Raw genomic sequence first — 18,252 nt, forward strand, 5'->3', positions numbered from 1 at the left:
CTCAAGGCAGGAAAGAGTCCTGTATGCCAAGGTACTGCTCTGGTGTGGCTGGGGCACAGCAGGGAGGAGAGTCTGAGTTAGGCAGGGGCAGGAGGCAGTTCACGCAAGGCCCATAAGGCCACATGGAAACTGGAGATTTCTTTTCTAAGTGTGATGAGAAGCCATTGGAGAGTTGCAAAGAAGTGGTAGGATCTGATTCATGCCTTTAGAAGATGACTCTGCTGCTCTGTGCAGAGAGATGTGTAGGGGAAAGAGTACAAGAGCCAGAGCCAGGGGGACCCATGAGGAGACTGTTGCAGTTATGATCATAGTCCTCTGGTTACTACTCGCTCATTGTTTTGGGGAAAACTAATGACAAAGGATCATGTTGTGTGCATCTACATGTCTACTGGGAGAAGGAAAAGAGATCTCATTCTTGTGGTTTGGGAAATGTCAGACGGCATTGAACAACAAGACAACCATGGCCCAACAGTCCTTTGCACACAGGTGGACTGTAGAGTTACGGTGTTTAACTCATCCTGGCCTTTAGGCCAGCCATTGGTTCCCTGTTGACTTCCTGTCTTACTTTAGTTGGTGGCTACTCCTTACTCTTCTCCACACTCCCAAACCACCCTCTTCTCAATCATCAGTTCTTCCCCAGACCCATTTTTGGGGGTAGTAACTTTATTTCTTTCTCTGCAAAGAAAAGTAGAAGCTCCCTGTATGAATTTCTTCTTGTGTCAACCTTACATTTGGATACTTTCTTAGTTTGGAAAGATGTATCTCTGCTCCCCTCCAAAGCTTGTCCCCTCCACCTGTCCGAAGATCTATGTTACTTAACCAGTTTGCGCCCCCAGAAGGATTCCTTAGTTCTGAAACATTTTTAGTATTCTCTTCTCCTTTATCCTCTTCTCTGCTTCTAAAACTAGAGCCTAGCTTGTCTGATCTTAGCGGGCAGCCCTGCCCTCTGGGCTGCTACTGGCCATCTCTAACATTCCCCCTTCTGGGCTTTGCCTCTCCTTCAACCAGTAAATGAACCTCAGCCTCCCTCTCTAGTTCCCAGTGCCCAGGTCTCTAGACTCCTGTAACCTTCAAGAATTGCACAAATTTGGGGATCCCTGGGTGGCGCAGCGGTTTGGCGCCTGCCTTTGGCCCAGGGCGCGATCCTGGAGACCTGGGATCGAATCCCACGTCGGGCTCCCAGTGCATGGAGCCTGCTTCTCCCTCTGCCTGTGTCTCTGCCTCTCTCTCTCTCTCTGTGACTATCATAAATAAATAAATTTAAAAAAAAAAGAATTGCACAAATTTAACCATATCCTTCATATCCTTTTTTTTTTCTTTTCCAAATCCTTTATCTGCTTCAACTTACCTACTTCTTGACTTCCCTCTTTTACTTTCTCCTTGTGTGAGCTTTATGTTTCTCTTTTTCAGGTTAAACATTCATTAAATCTCTCATTTATTCAACACTTAGAGACAACTCTCAGTTATGTAGGATTCTGTAAAGTCCCTCACTGGCACTCTTTCTCTAAACTTACTACAGGACCATAGTCCCTTATGATTATTATTATATAATACAATATATATGATATAATATAATACATAATTACTGGGGCTGGAAGTATTTTAAAAGTAAAAATCTTCAGATTTGGGAAAGATGATATGCATATATACCATAATACATTAATATCTACAGCAAAAACGTATGACAATTCGTGCTAACTGGGATAATTAAAGACAATAAATGGCCTCATAAGAATTCAGGTCAAAAAAAAAAAAGAATTCAGGTCAGATTTTGCTGCCAAGTGAGTTTTGATGTCAATTTACAAAAGAAAGGAAGGGAGAAAGAAAGAAAGAAAGAAAAAGAAGAGAGAGAAAGAAAAGAAAGAAAGAAAACAAGAAACATGGAAAATTTTCAGTCTCTAATTTGGTCTGATGGTATTTCATGGCTATTTCTTTATACTGTTTGTTCTGTTACTCTAAAACTTTCTACCTGGTTTTCAAGTTACTACTTCAATCGATATTTTCTAAAAAGAATAAATTGATTTTTTTTTGCAAGCAGTCTTCCTTTCTGAAGAATTTCACTTGCCACCAGAAACATTATTTTTTAAAAGCCTCCTAAACTAAAAACCTTAGAATCTTTTTATTCCATCCACTTTTGTTCCTATATATAATCTATCAACAAATTTCTTGACCTCAGCCCATTCAGGTAGAAGTTTCTACCTTAATACAAACCCATACTGTTTTAACGTGTTTTGGGCAATTTCTGAGACTCTAGTCCCCCTCTATGATAAGTTTTTTATTTCCCTAAACCCCACCTTTCCATCACACCAAGAATATCAGTGACACTACCTCTGAAATATTTCATTCATCATGAATGCTTCTTTGCTCAAGGACTTACAACACTTCCTCTGTCTGTATTTAAAGATTGGACCGCTACCTACATTAATTCTTTTTTTTTTTTTTAAGATTTTATTTATTATTTGACACAGAGAGAGAGGGCTCACAAGCAGGGGGAGCAGCAAAGGGAGAGGGAGAAGCAGGCTCCCCACCAAGCAGGGAGCCTGAATGGGACTCAATCCCAGGACCCTGGAATTAAGACCTGAGCCAAAGGCAGATGCTTAACTGACTGAGCCACCCAGGTGCCACCCCTCCCCTCACATTTATTCTTTTTATTTTTTAAGATTTTATTTATTTATTCATGAAAGACAGAGAGAGACAGAGACAGAGAGGGAGAGGCAGAGACACAGGTAGAGGGAGAAGCAGGCTCCATGCAGGGAACCCGATGTGGGACTTGATCCTGGAACTCTGGGATTATGCTCTGAGCCAAAGGCAGATGCTCAACCCCTGAGCCACCCAGGCATTCCCTCGCCCCCTCCACCCCATATTTATTCTTAAAGAAAGTTCAACTTCCTAAGATTCCTCTCTGTACCATTCTCTCTAACCAAACATATGGTACTTTGATTTATCTTCTCATGAGTTCAACTACCACCCTGATTCTGATGCCTTTCCGAATTGTAAGATAGAACATGGTACCAAATGTAACTGATATACTGCTTATTTTTTAGTCTTAAATAAAATTTGCTTGTCATTCCTCTTAGGCTTATTTTAGGGTAAGTTGTTGGCAATTTGTGTGACTGAGTTAGTCAGTGTACTCCCAACAATTCCCCTTTCATTTCCTTCCATTTTTCACTGAAAGGAGAAACTCCCAAGGTACCTCATTAACAAGCATGAAATGAATAAATAAATAGCACATGTACCAAACATAAGGAACAAAGCTTAAGCCACTGGTAGAATGTTAGCACTAAAATTGCAGAAGCACTAGGGACTTTTAGTGAGCTTTGAATGAATGCTGAGTACATGGGTATTGAGTCTCTTTCCTTATTTTGTATACTTTGACCTTCTAGTGCTTGTTTCCTTCTCTCCTGTAATCTACCTAGTAATTCCTTCATTACTATTTATGCTGTGAAAATATATGATGCTCCGTTTAGTACTTTGGATGACCACCAATGAATATTTACTCACAAACTTGAAAATATTTGATATCTCAAATATATATTTTTTTAATTAAGTAGAGAGGTGCCTGGCTGGTTCAGTTGGTGGAGCATACAACTCTTGATCTCAGAAGGATAGGAGTTCAAGCCCCACACTGGGTCTAGAGCTTACTTTAAAAAAACAAAACCAAACCAACAAACAACAGTGAAGGCAGAGAAGACAACTCATAGCAAGATCAGAACTCATAGCAACTCATAGCAGCCCAGAAAGGTCAAACTATCATTTTACTCAAACTATCAGTTATTCAACTATTGCCCCCCCACCCAATTCCAACATGGATATCATTTTATTCACTGACTTTTTAAATGACCAGAAGGAAGTAAATTGAGAATGCCTTTACCTGATTTGTAGGTGAAACGAGATATTCATGGTCACTATTTTGCTCATAGAGATTGGAATAAAACTCAAAATAATTCATTAAATGTAAGAGCAATTGTACAAACTAAAGAAAGTTCAGTAGGGACAATCAGCTAATTTCAGGTTTAAAACATAACTATAAGATGTAACAGACAAGTCTGCTAGGTAAAATACAGGGCAGAGAAGACTTGTGTGTGTGTCGGGGGTGCATACAAATAAGGAGCTAATGAGAGCAATGTGATGTAAAATTTCTTTGAAAAGGCCATGACGGGCGGGCAGTCCGGGCAGTCCGGGTGGCTCAGCGGTTTAGCACCGCCTTTGGCCCAGGGCATGATCCTGGAGCCCCAGAAGTCCCATGGCCCATGGTGGGCTCCCTGAATGGAGCCTGCTTCTCCCTCTGCCTGTGTCTCTGCCTCTCTCTCTATGTCTCTCATGAATAAATAAATAAAATCTTAAAAATAAAAAAAGAAAGAAAAAGCCATGATAATGAGATGAGTTAATACAATTTTTACATAAAAAGACACTGGAGGTGGAGGAACATTATATGTAATCTAGTCTCAAGTTGTTATCGTGATTTTTTTTTTTCCAGCAGAAGAACATTTAATGCAAAAGAAATTGCACAGGGATTCAGGCATATGTAGAGAACAGAGAAGTGAGCTTCCTAGTGAGGACCTGGCATGAAGCCTCAGTTCCTCTCCCATCCACTTTTCCATCCAGCCCTTTCTCCCTGTCACAGCCTCTGAGGCACCTTAGGGCATCCCTAGGGTTCCACAGAGCACTAGCTAATCCAGCTCCCATCTTCTAATTTACAAATATAAAAGCTGGGACCCGGGCAGGGTAAATAACCTACCAAAGCTAACGTGGCTGGTCTAAAGAAGGGCCCAAGTCAGAGCTCTGGTCTCTCAGCCACATTCAAGGCTGTCTAGTTCACTTTTCGAGTCATTGCATTTCCATGTGTTGAGTGTCTTCTAAATGTCAGGTACCGCATGAGGTGTCAATGAGATGGGAATGTCCTGCCCTAGAGAATGCTAGTGATGAAGACATAGGCTTCTGAATAATAATATGGAGAAAATCACTTGGGATATTACGGAATTCCTTGAGAACATGGGAGATGTCAGATGATATCGGCTGAGAATGTAGGGAAACATCACAAATGAGATACTCTTTAATCAGTTTTAGAGATGGACAGATGTTGGTCAGGCATAATTTTTCGCAATCACAGATACTTAATAGATTGCCGTAGCCAGTTCAGACTATTACAGGTTTAAAGCAGAAAATCAAAGAGGAAAAAAAAAATCAAAGAGGGGTTTTTAATGGGTCTTTGTCATTGTTATAACATGTATTGCCATTTTATAAAATACCTGAAAAAATTCAGCAATTATTTTAAAGATTTTATTTATTTATTCATGAGAGACAAAGAGAGAGAGGCAGAGACATAGGCAGAGGGAGAAGCAGGCTCCATGCAGGGAGCCCGATGTGGGACTCGATCCTGGGTCTCCAGGATCACGCCCTGGGCCGAAGGCAGATGCTCAACTGCTGAACCACCCAGGCGTCCCGAAAAAATTCAGCATTTTGAATTAACATATACTTTTTGGTGGAACTTCACTTAATTGCTAAAACCTACAAGTATTCTAACATTCTGACTAGCTATTTTAGGCAAAATTTATGAGAGAATCCAAAGGCTAAGTCCTCTGTGCTGGTGTGAATGATAGCATCACAAGCGGGGAGAGGCTTAAGGGGAGTTTTAGCATCCATGCCAAACAGTCCCAACGTCCCTCATTTTCTAAGTTAGTCATTCTTCATTTTATGATTCTAATAAAACGGGTAGCCCCCCTGGTGCAGCGGTTTAGTGCTGCCTGCAGCCTGGAGTATGATCCTGGAGACCCGGGATCGAGTCCCACGTCGGGCTCCCTACATGGGGCCTGCTTCTCCCTCTGCCTGTGTCTCTGCCTCTCTCTCTTTCTCTGTGTCTCTATGAATAAATAAATAAAATCTTTTAAAAAATAATCTAATAAAACAACCAAATGGGTGAAAAACTCATTATTTAGGGTTGTTATTGGGACCATCTTGGCGAATAGCCCGTTCAGGTTTCTAAGACCTTCATTCAAAATCTGCAGGGAATTCAATTAGATGGTCCAATGTTTCCTGAGATGATGCAGGTTTCCTTGGAGAGATTCTTTTTCTTCCTTTCTTTCTTTTTTCTTTTTTAGGCTGCATGTGTCATAATCGCAGAGATCTCTCCAAATGACATAGTACCCAAATGCTCTAAGCATTTCAGTTAGGGCTGTCTGTTTGTCCTCCAGTCATCAATCTTTGTTTCCCCCTCTGAACATTTTCTTCCGTGTTGCTGGTGAGAAGTCATTAAAAATATCCCCTGGTAGCTGATAATGAATCAATAATTAGCAAAGGACACAAATCTATGCATAGTGAATTTTTTTCTCTCTCTATATGTGGTATTTGATGCTTCCAGAAGAGAAAGTCATCAGGTGAAATGACAGAGAGAAGTCAAAGCTTTACTAAGAAGAAATGATAGTCAAATCAATCATCATGGGCATAAACACAGAATAATTAATATACTAGTCCCTTGCCTCTTGTCTTAAAATAAGGAAGAGCTATAAGGGTCCATCTGACGGATGTGGTCAGCAAACTGCCAACTTCAAATGTTTTACTCTACTTTCAACTGTCACTTCAGCATTAAATGTTCTTCAAAAGTACTGTGTGGAACACACAAAAATACATATATATACATACATATATATATATCATACAAACGCATATGCATATATATATTTAAAGCTATTACCTACTTCATTAAATTATGGGTTATACTATAATCAGTACCCTGAAGAAACACAATAGATCAGAAGTGTCCAGGGCATGCTTTTCTTAGGGCACATCACAAAAACTAGTCTGACATACACATTCCACGCATTCCATTCCAAAAGCTTCAAAGCCATCATGTGAAAACAAAGCAAATATATAATATTGTAGGTGAACAAGAGAAGGATAAATAAGCATCAAAGGAGAGCTCAGGTTGGCGGTGATGGCCACCCCACATCTTACAAAGTAGCACAAAAGATTTAATACTAAAACAACACACTGGCTTTTACAAACAGGAACTGGGCATAATGAGTAAGATCAGGGTTGACCTTGACTGACCTTTCAATCTTAAGACATCTCCTGTCAAATCAGGTACATAAAAAGCAATTCTGAGATGTTAATCTGGAATCTTAAGCTAATCCTTGCACTTCTCAAAGCACCTTTATGAGATTTATTAATATCTGATTCAAATAAGAACTTGGCATACTGCAAATGAACCCAATCCAAAGGAAAGTGGCCTTTGAGAGAAGATAAGGTAGCTTGCTGCTTTCCCGGCACTGAAGTTCTGAAAAGGCTAGAGGAGAGAGAGGACTAAGTCTCAGAGAACAGTACCCAGCAGGAGCTACCTTCACAGGCATTTCCTTTGCTGGTTAAGCTCTAACCAACCGCTGTTCAACCCTAAGATAAATAAAAAGTTATCTAAGTGAATATATTAATGAATAGTACCCAGGATACTTGCAAATATATGAGCCTAGAATGGCATTAGTCCTGCATAACAGTAATAGATACTGATTCACAATCACAGACTTCATACTCAAACATTATTAAAGAGACACCGCACAAATCAGTGACTCAGAAGGATTCCCTCAGCAAGGACTTACCTCAAGATCCCGATCATAGTCCCTGTTTCTGGAGTTTTCACATCTACTCCGGGAGTCAGGCCACCTATTCCGATACTCAATACTCGTGCTCCGAGTAGTGGCACATGCATTGCACCTGCCACAGCCACAGCCGCAGCAGGTCCGACCCCCCATCGAGGCTCTGGATGGGACCAGTCTTCAGATTTTCCTCAGGAGAGAATAATAAGTATTGCAGAAGTGGAGCAGAGAAGTGGAGTCCAGAGCTACATACGCAGCCACAGATGGTTCCAACTGGCCCAAATGGGTTCAGAGTGCAGCCAGAAGCCTTTGTTCTTAGCAAAAGAAGGGATCCCCAATGAAGGATTTTTGACCTACTATGATTAGGGAAAGACTCTTCATCGATTCAAAAGAAGATAAATCCCCAATTTTTCATCTCTTCAGTCAAAATGATGATATGATCCTCTCTAAATGTCCTCACGAAAACAAATGAGCATCACTGGCCAGGGACTCCTCTTTATTATGGGGATGATGTCACAAGAGCTTTAATTTCCCCCTGTACTGCATTAGGTGGTAGGAATTCAGCTTAAAATTTAAGGATGTCAGAGACCAATAATAGTAATTAGTACTTATGCAGAGCTTTGTATATGCCCCAGGCTTTACAATCATTAGTGATTCCTTACAGCAAGCTGCACATACTGGTCACCACCCAGTATTCTTTTTTTTTTTTTTTTTTTTTTTAACCACCCAATATTCTTGAAGGAAATGGATTTGTCTTGACTAGAGCTGAAAACAGAATCCCAGAGAACATTAATTTAAATGTTTTCAGTCCTCTATGCTTTGAGTCTGAGACAATTCAATACTTTAAATAGCAAGTGCAAGAAATTTAATTGCACAGAGACTGAAAGATATACAGAAGCAGAACTAGAATGAATGAAAGGAAAGGGTATTTCAGTTACTCTTCTGAGACCTTCATTTAATTCCATTGCATGTGTGACCAGAAAATATTTCAGAAGTCCCAATCCTGATAGCCCCTCTCCAATAAGGGCAGAAAGGCATTTTGGTTTTTCACCATTTAATAGCTCCTCCCACACAAAACCCCCACCCCCACAAACGCAACAAATTTAAATCCTGGTTGGATGACAGAACACTACATTGTTGAAAAAGAAGAAGATACACAAAGATTAAAATGCCCCATACAAGAACACAATTTTTATCAATTCTGGATACCAATGATTATTTATCACAATATCTTCAGCAGGATAACCAATCCAATACAAAAATGATCAAAGAGCATGAAAAGATAATTCACCAAAGAAATAGAAATGGACAATAAGCAAAAAAAGAGCTCAACCTCTTTTTTAATTGAAGAACTGCAAATTTAAACAATGAGATGCCAACAGATGGGCAAAAGAAGAAGACTGATTATATATAACATTTATAAAGTGGTAGAAGAATAGGCACATTCATTCACTTTGGTTGGGAGCTTAGATTGATAAAAACTTTTTATGGGCAATTTGATAATAAAGATATTATCATCTTTAACATTTAGAAATAAGTGTGTTTTAACTCAGTAATTCTGTTACGAGGGAATTTATAACACACAAATACTAACCAAAAAATCCCATAGAAACAGTTTTGTTGTTAGAAGTAAGAAAGTGGAGGTTTGTGTGCCTGGTTGGCTTAGTCAATAGAGCGTGCAACTTTTGATCTCAGGGTCATGAGTTTGAGCCCCATATTGGGGGTAGAATTTACTTTTAAAAAAAGTGGCAATAACTTAAATGTCCAAAAATAAAGATTGGTAAACTATATAACAGTATACCTATTATGTAATATTATATTCTGTTACACATATGAAATACTCTGTAGCAATTCAAAGGCATATTTATAGTACTAGCTTGAAAAGATGATCATAGGGATCCCTGGGTGGCGCAGCGGTTTGGCGCCTGCCTTTGGCCCAGGGTGCGATCCTGGAGACCCGGGATCGAATCTCACATCGGGCTCCCGGTGCATGGAGCCTGCTTCTCCCTCTGCCTATGTCTCTGCCCCTCTCTCTTTCTCTCTCTGTGACTATCATAAATAAATAAAAATTAAAAAAAAAAAGAAAAGATGATCATAAAGGTTGATAAGTTAAAAAACAAGTTAGAGACTTATATGCAGTGTATGATCTCTTTTGGTAGGAAAAGCACAAATGGACTAACTCTGTTTACATAAATGCCTAAGAAAAAATTCTGAAAAGATGCACACCAAACTAGCTAACTTCAGAGGTGATGAGAGAATTTAAGTCTTTGTCTTGTATGTTTCAGACTATCAGAAAGTTTTTGCACCAAGCAGATATAATCTTTAGAAGAAAAATAGATATATTATCACATTTTTTAAAAGCCCTGAAAACCCTACCTGCCTATCACAGTCAAAGCCTTCTAGTTTGGATTAGGACAGGAAATGGACTGGCTAATATATATTTATATGTTTATTTTTATATATGTGAACAAACAGCATCCACAGTCATTACCTCAAAGGAAGACAACACATATATTTGACGTAAAAGAAAAACAAACTACTCACTATTTCCTGCTGCATCCTGGTGACCATGATACCTTCAAATGCGTGGTACCACAGAGATACCCTGATTTTTCCAAAGCTAGCTATACATAGGCAATCGATTTTTTTCATATAAGGCCCCACATTTAACTCTGGCGAGAAGAACAGCTGGTATACCATATCCTGCTGTTTGTAATGCCTTACTTAGGATACAAAGCAACATTCTCTAGCCTATAGAATGGCCAAGCTATGAAATCTATGTGGTAAAGGCAGCTCCAGCTGCACCCAATAATACCAGGCTTTTTCAGAGACAAAGAAGTGCTTTCTATGCCACCCAGCTCAACCTTGATCTTTGCAACTCCACAGCACAAGTGCTGAAGGAGAAGGTGGAGGCATGCTCTGGAAATGGCCACATTCTCTTTCTGCTGCCCACATGTGGCCTATTTATGTACATATAACACATGTGTTTGGTGAGCTTTCCTGCTCTACTTTTGAAAGCTTAAGTAAAAATGAAATTTGTACTAGAACTAACTGACATGCGGCACCTTCGCAATAGCATTGTTTTTCTATTGCTGTTTATGGTAAATATACAACATTTCATTCATGCAAAATGCGTAGCTAATGTTCCAGCCACATGAATACAGTCTGGTCCTTGGGGCCTCCTAGTCCAGTAAAGAAGGAGACTTGTAAAATTAGTATGGTATGGTGAGTGCTGAGTTTGGGGTATGACGTCCAAGGTAAATGGCAGCAATAATGAGGAAAATAAACAACTTTTCTGAGGCCGACATCACAAAGGAAGAGCTGTTTGAGTAAGACCCTAAAGGACGAGTAGACAAAACGTGGAAAGACTTGGTAGGCATGGAAAGAAATATCTGCAAAGGGAGTAGAATGACCCACTAAGGACATGTGGGAACAGTAGTTCCTCAGACAGTCCCTCAGACAGTAGTCCCTCAGATTACAACAAATCAGAGAATCATAAAAATTACATGTATACCTAAACCACTGTAATTTAACTTTAATCACATAAGTTAAATCATACCTATTCATTCCTCTGCTTAAAATTTTTTTGAATACGTAACACCTTCACATAGCTCAAAATTCAAAATATGAGAAAGTAAGTATACAGCAAGAAGTCTCTCCTGAACATGTCCCCTATCTGCTCATTCCCCCCACCCCTAACACAGGTAATTAGTTTTACTTCTATCCTTCTATATTTTTTAAGATTATTTATTTATTAATTTGAGAGAGGGGGAGAGAGAGAGTGTTCCCGAGAGAGCACAGTTGTAGGGAGGGACAGAGGCAGAGGGAGAGGGAGAAGCAGACTCCTTGCTAAGCAGGGAGCTCAATGTGGGACTTGATTCCAGGCCCCTGGGATCATGACCTGAGCTGAAGGCAGACGCCTAACTGAGCCACCCAGGTGACCCCTGACCTTTTATATTTTCTTAATGAACCTACAAAGACATTAATTTCTAATCTCCTAACTTTTGCACAAAATGTAATATGCTATACACATCGTTCTCTATCTTTAATTTTGTTTTCTAACAGTATATCTAAATTTTTAGATCAGTACTGATAGAACACAGAGAGACTCTTAAGATGGTCTGGTAAGGGTAAGAGATTGAAGCTGGGCAGTAGACCTACCTGCGCGGATATGACTGGTCCCAGGTCAAGGTGGGATGGAATGATAGTAAGATCTGGCTGGTGATGATAGCAGACATTTAGGACAAGGAAGGCCCAAGGGCTCAGCAGTTTCTATTCACAACACCGATGGAACAGGTGATTTTAGGTTAAGTGCCAATAGGAAGGTGAAATGTAGCGTTGGAATGGATGGATAATACTTGTAAGTCCTTTAAATCATGATAGAGATGGTCTAACCTTAGTAAATGTCTCAGGGTGAGGGTTGGAAGTTAGACTTTAGGATTTGGAAGGTCCTACTTTTTGCATGATGATATTAGAACTGTCCTTGGTAAGATTAGCAGCTGGGGTGTCTCGAGACAAAATGTGAGAGCCCAGTGATCAATGTTTACATACTGTGTCTTAGGCTAACCCAAAAGTGGACAAGACACAATACAATGTTCTGTGGGATAAAGCAGGATGGGAGTGGAGTGAACAAGTCTGAGGTCTTGAGTATTCATATTTTGAACTTGGTCTGGCCTAAGAAATGAAGTAAGGCTGGGAGTTGAGCATTCAGAGAAACATCAGTGGACCCATGTGGAGCAGCTAGAGAGAGAGAGAGAGAGAGAGAGAGAGAAGAGAAATAATGGGGTAGACAGGAAAATGGGGCATCACCTCTCAAAGTGGTGAACCAGCATGGAAATGAAAATGTTAGAAAATGGCTTTTTCTTTTCTACCATAACCAATGCTTGTTAAATTGGATTGTTACACTTTTTGACTAAACTAGAATAACCAGGCTGGAAACTGGAAGATGCTCCACCTTAACCATTTTAAGATGAGTTAGGCAATAAAAGCTGTCAAAAATGATTGTGGTAGAACCATCTCTGAGATAGCTGAGACTAAAGCAGATACCTGTCTGTTTCAATGATTTGGGAGCATTCCAATCTCAAAGAGTGAGATCAGAGATTCACATGTGTTTCCTGAATGATGGGGCAGAGAAACATCAACAAGATTAAAATCTATACAAGTGACTTCTGAAGGAAAAACACCGATTCTCCTCTATAGATTATAGTTACCCTCTTTTTTTGAGGGGGTCAGGGGCTTATTTTTTCTTTTTTCTTTTTTTTTTTTTTTTTTTTTTTAATTTTTATTTATTTATGATAGTCACAGAGAGAGAGAGGCAGAGACATAGGCAGAGGGAGAAGCAGGCTCCATGCACCGGGAGCCCGACGTGGGATTTGATCCCGGGTCTCCAGGATTGCGCCCTGGGCCAAAGGCAGGCACCAAACCACTGCGCCACCCAGGGATCCCTTTTTCTTTTTTTTTTAAAGATTTTATTTATTTATTCATGAGAGAGAGAGACAGAGACAGAGACATAGGCAGAGGGAGAACCAGGCTCCATGCAGGGAGCCTGATGTGGGACTCGATCCCGGGTCTCTAGGATTACACCCTGGGCTAAAGGCGGTGCTAAACTGCTGAGCCATCCAGGGATCCCTTATTTTTTCTTTTAAAAAGTACACATGCGGGATCCCTGGGTGGCACAGCGGTTTAGCACCTGCCTTTGGCCCAGGGTGTGATCCTGGAGTCCTGGAATCGAGTCCCACGTCGGGCTCCCGGCATGGAGCCTGCTTCTCCCTCTGCCTGTGACACACTCTGCTTCTCTCTCTGTCATAAATAAATAAATAAATAAATAAATAAATAAATAAATAAATAAATAAATAAATCTATCTTTAAAAAAAAAAAGTACACATGCAAACACACTTAAAGATAATGGGAAATAGAGGCTTTATCCAGGTCATCAAGAATGAGAGCATCCAAATGGTTAAAGTACAATAGTTTTTCGCTTGAATTAATCAAATAATTACTATACCTGTTTATTCCATTTTACTTGTTTGAACTTGTTTCCAAAATGATTAAAATTTTACTTATAATCACTATAGTCACATAGAATTTTCTAGATCAAAATAAGTGAGTATGACTGAAAAGGGATTAAATGATTTTTGTACTAGAAATCATAGAAATTCTCATTAAGGTAATTGCTTTCTTTGAAGATACTGATTTTAATTAACATTACATTGCTCAGTATCTTGTTCTACTTGTTTTTAAAGAAATGCTTTAATTTAATAAAGAGTGTTCTTTCATGTCCCAGAAATACTTCCATGTAGTGGAATTAAGACATCTTCACTTATGAAATGAAGTAAGCAGAAAATATGACATGATAAATGTAAGTACATAAATATAACAAAACACTTAAGAACCTACAATGTAAATTCTCTCTTATATGCAAAGAATGACTCAACATGATTGTCACTTATATACAGAATATATGTTTTCATTTAATGATACCACTTCCTTATGCTTTTCTCTAACACGAAAAAATGGTTTGTTAGAAATATAAACATTTTACATAAACATATCTTCTGCTTTCAAATGCACTAAAGATTTTATGTGGTCATTTATTATTATTATTTTTTTAATGTGGTCATTTAAAGGAAAGATTGTTCTGTAAATAAATATAAAATCCCTGGTGATTTTTCCCAACTAAGATTTGAATTCTAGTAATATTCTATTTTGATTTTTGTTATAGCTTTTTTCTCTACCTGATGTATATATGCATTTGAGAGGTGATACTGTCTTTGTAATTATAAATCCATATTTCCGTTTACACAAGCAGGTATAGTAAATGTCATCTTATATTAATTGAAGGATTTAATATAGTATTGTCATCTCTAAAGAATGTCTAAGGAATTTTAACAGCATGTTAAATAAACAAATGCAATAATAAAATGTACAGAACAAATAAAGAGAATGAATAGATTCTGGCTGTTTGGGGAAAGGCAATTTGCTTAACTTTAATGCAAATAGAAATTAAAACACTCATTTGAATAAATACATATAACCAAGAGGGCTAGGTCAACTTAAGAATCTTAAGAAGAATTTATGGCCTTCTGCCTGGGGAAGATGCCAAGGGCAGTCCTGATGTCCCAGCCTAATAAATGTGCTGATTCTCGAAGGAAGTGACCAGGCTCATTGCAGAGCAGACTAAGAGCAGGGTACTTTGGTAAGTGTGAGAAGTGCCCTGGCACACAGGCACTCACAGTAGGTATGGACCACCCAGAATCTAAGTGGAGTTAACTTTTGTTTCTTAATGAGACTGGCCAGGTCAGTGTGGGGGGATGTCTTGCACTTTTTAAGAATAATCCACTTAACTCTTCTCAGCCATGATCTCAAGTGACAAAGTTGAGAACACATCAGCAGGAAAGAGAAAGTCTGTTCCTTTTGTCCAGGCCTAGTAGAATATGTAGATGAGAAAGACCAAGAGAGCCAGAGCCCAGAGAGAGCAGGAATAAGAAAGAGGGATGGTGGAGGGGGAGAGGGGGCAAGGAGATGGAGGGAGAGAGGCAGAGAGTGAGGAAGAGAGACAATAGGCAGACCCAGAAGTGGACTTTAGCGCCAAACCTTCCTGTTGTGGGTATTTGGCCATTGCTTAGGGGGAAGGTGTGATAAGAGTAGAGTCACAGGCGGTGCCTGGCTGACCCCACCTCAGGTGACACTCAGAGACAGTGTAGCCAGAATGACGGTTTCTGCTTGCTTCCTCCTTCACCTTCTTGCCTTTCTCTATCTGCTCTGGCTCCCTGCTACCCCGGGTTCCCAGTTCACCTGTTTCTGGCAGCAAGCCTCCCTGTCCCTGCCCACCCTCCCAGTACTGAACGCTCTGCGTTGGCCTGGGGGCCTCTCCCCATCGGCTCCCCAGTGTCCGGGGCTCCCTGACTGCACCCTGGGAGAACAAGCAAGGGTGGAGAGACCATGTCTACGTGGCATACCATCACCAGGAAGAAGATAGGCCTGTCTTTGGGCTGTGAATCTGGGAGAAGGGCCCTTCCCATACACCCTTCTTGGTCATCGCTCTCAGGGGGTTTGTTTTGTGCCCAACACTGAATGTTGCCACCCATTTTCTCCTGGACTTGAGTTAACATCGTGGGATAGTTAATGGCTTGATACTGACAAAATTATTTTTATTTTAAGTTATTAAAAGACAAATGTAGTAAACAACCTGAAACTCTAGCTAGGACCAGTGACTGGATTTATTAGGTTTAATTTACAGTTATAAACTATTATAAAGATAGAAGGCTAAAATGTGAAATTAGCCTGAATATAAGCATAAAATACAGAAAGCCAGCTTATTTAACTTTTGAAATTTAAATTTGATTCTTACTTCAATGTTTTACAAAAGTTAATTTTATATTTCTGGCACTTTGATTGATATTATGCTGTTTTGAGTTACAAAGCTTCTCTATTGAATTTCCCTACCCACTTTTATCATGTTCTAATAAAATATAAAATATGAACTAACAATCTCATCATGTCCTTTTTTTTCTTTACTGCTTTCATCACTAGATAATTAATTTTTTTATTCCAAATTGTGATAAAATACACATAAGATAAAATTTACCATCTTAGTCCTTTTAAGTATACAGTTCAGGAGCATTAAGTATATTCACATTGTTGTGCATCCCATCTCCAGAACTTTTCATCTTGCACTAATAATTAACTTTTTTTTTTTTAGATTTTATTTATTTATTCATGACAGATATACAGAGAGAGGCAGAGACATAGGAAGAGGGAAGAGAAGCAGGCTCCGTTGAGAGAGCCCCCTGTGGGACTCGATCCTGGGACCTCAGGATCACGCCCTGAGCCAAAGTCAGACAGACGCTCAACCACTGAGCCCACCCAGGTGTCCCAATAATTAACTTTTTGGATATAGCATTACCAAGGCAAATTTTTTTTTGGTGGGAGAGGATTTCTTATAGTAATAGGTTGTAGGGATCCCTGGGTGGCGCAGCGGTTTGGCGCCTGCCTTTGGCCCAGGGCGCGATCCTGGAGACCCGGGATTGAATCCCACATCGGGCTCCCGGTGCATGGAGCCTGCTTCTCCCTCTGCCTGTGTCTCTGCCTCTCTCTCTCTCTCTGTGACTATCATAAATAAAAAAAAAAAAAGTAATAGGTTGTAACAAGAAATGTATTATACAACCTTCAAAGCCTGGCAGCTACACGAGCTCTCACACCATGACTAAAGGCATCATTGTATTTCTTGCTGCAGACAAGAACGTGAGTAATATTCTTTTATGAATGAATGAATATGGGTAACATGCATCCACTTCTCTATCTCCCACCTCGGCGGAAGCTCTTTTTTTTAAGACAATACAATCAAATCAGAACTTTCTAGACAGACATCTAGATATTAAGGAGTAACTGCTGATATAATAACAACTCTAAAATCCTTGCAGTAGGAAGTAATATAAGTGCTTTTTATGGGAATTCCAAATATTGATGTCCTATTTTACTTTGCATGCCTTTGAGTTAAAATGCAGTCTGTGTGAAAAAAGAAAAAAGGTAGGCAAAAGGCACCCATGACAATGAGGAAGAACATCTAAAGGCAGCATAGAGCAAAGATTCACACTCATCCCTTGAGACTCATTATTTATTATCATGGTGCTTTGATATATAATGTCTTTTTTAAAATTTACATTTTTAAGTGTGTGTTTTTCAGACAAGGGTTATCTTACCATATTTTAATTCATTAAAGTATTTATCCTGGGAGCCAAATATTGGAGATGAAGCATTACCTTTTTAAACATTCCAGGTTCCATAGGAAAAGGGCCAGGTATCGCACTGGTAGTGTCAAGGAGCTGGGATTCCTCACGATGCAGTGCAAATGTCTGGCAATCTGGAGCCACATGACCTCCAACCACTACCTCCAAAGCTCTGTAAAGAATGGAAACGGTTATGTCAAAAACCTATTAAGAACTCTGGAAACTCAAGAAACCCAACGGTACATTTCTGTCTGTATATTTCCAATTAGCCAAAATGAGGAATCATTTTTCAAAGCCTACATAGGATTGTAGATAATTTGGCAGTGTCACACACATTTAGGAATAAACCATGAGGACCTCACCATGTGGTCAACAGAATTCTTTTAAACCTCTTGCAGAAAACAAAATCCGAGCTAGATAGGTAGATTTATAGATATTTATAGATAGGGGTGGGCAATCCAACTTCATTTTATGATTTCTTGGTTTCTCTGCTGTCATTGCTCTTAAGAGAAGAGAAAAAGTCATTTGTAAATTTCTTGAACATTGGAAATAAAGTAATAAATCCATTAGGAGAGGGATCTAGGCTATGCCAGGGAACAGGATTCATTCCAGGATTAATATCTATTAGAGTCCAAAGAAATGCAAAGCAATGAAGGCAGAGTGTTTTTGCACACCCTGGTGGTTTCCTACCCAAAACCATTTCCTTTATTCAAACTCCCAGACACCTCACCACCACCACATACTTTTAATTCACTAATAACCCTGATTTTGTTCAGATATCCATCCTCCACATGCCTCAGAGGAAGCCACTCACTTCTGGCTCAGTAGTTGATTGTAACTGGTCTATTCCTGGTGTCCTGTTCCCCTCACCAGTAACTGGTGTATAGGCCTATACATCTCTCTTGCTAATATTACCCGATTGATTTAGGTCTGTCTCT

The 18,252-nt window shown here is 39.5% G+C and overlaps 1 protein-coding gene across 1 annotated transcript in view; it reads right to left on the reverse strand.

Annotated features, from left to right (window-relative positions):
• LOC140636369 (beta/gamma crystallin domain-containing protein 1-like) overlaps nt 1-18,252 on the reverse strand; it is a gene marked incomplete at its 3' end in the record, with an annotated part of 152,781 nt that overhangs the window by 51,869 nt on the left and 82,660 nt on the right. The window contains exon 2 of the mRNA XM_072831611.1: nt 17,348-17,486. Coding sequence (XP_072687712.1) covers nt 17,348-17,486 — 139 coding nt within the window. The remainder of the gene's footprint in view (nt 1-17,347; nt 17,487-18,252) is intronic.

Source organism: Canis lupus, chromosome 7 (assembly GCF_048164855.1).
Source record: "Canis lupus baileyi chromosome 7, mCanLup2.hap1, whole genome shotgun sequence".
NCBI lineage: Eukaryota > Metazoa > Chordata > Mammalia > Carnivora > Canidae > Canis > Canis lupus.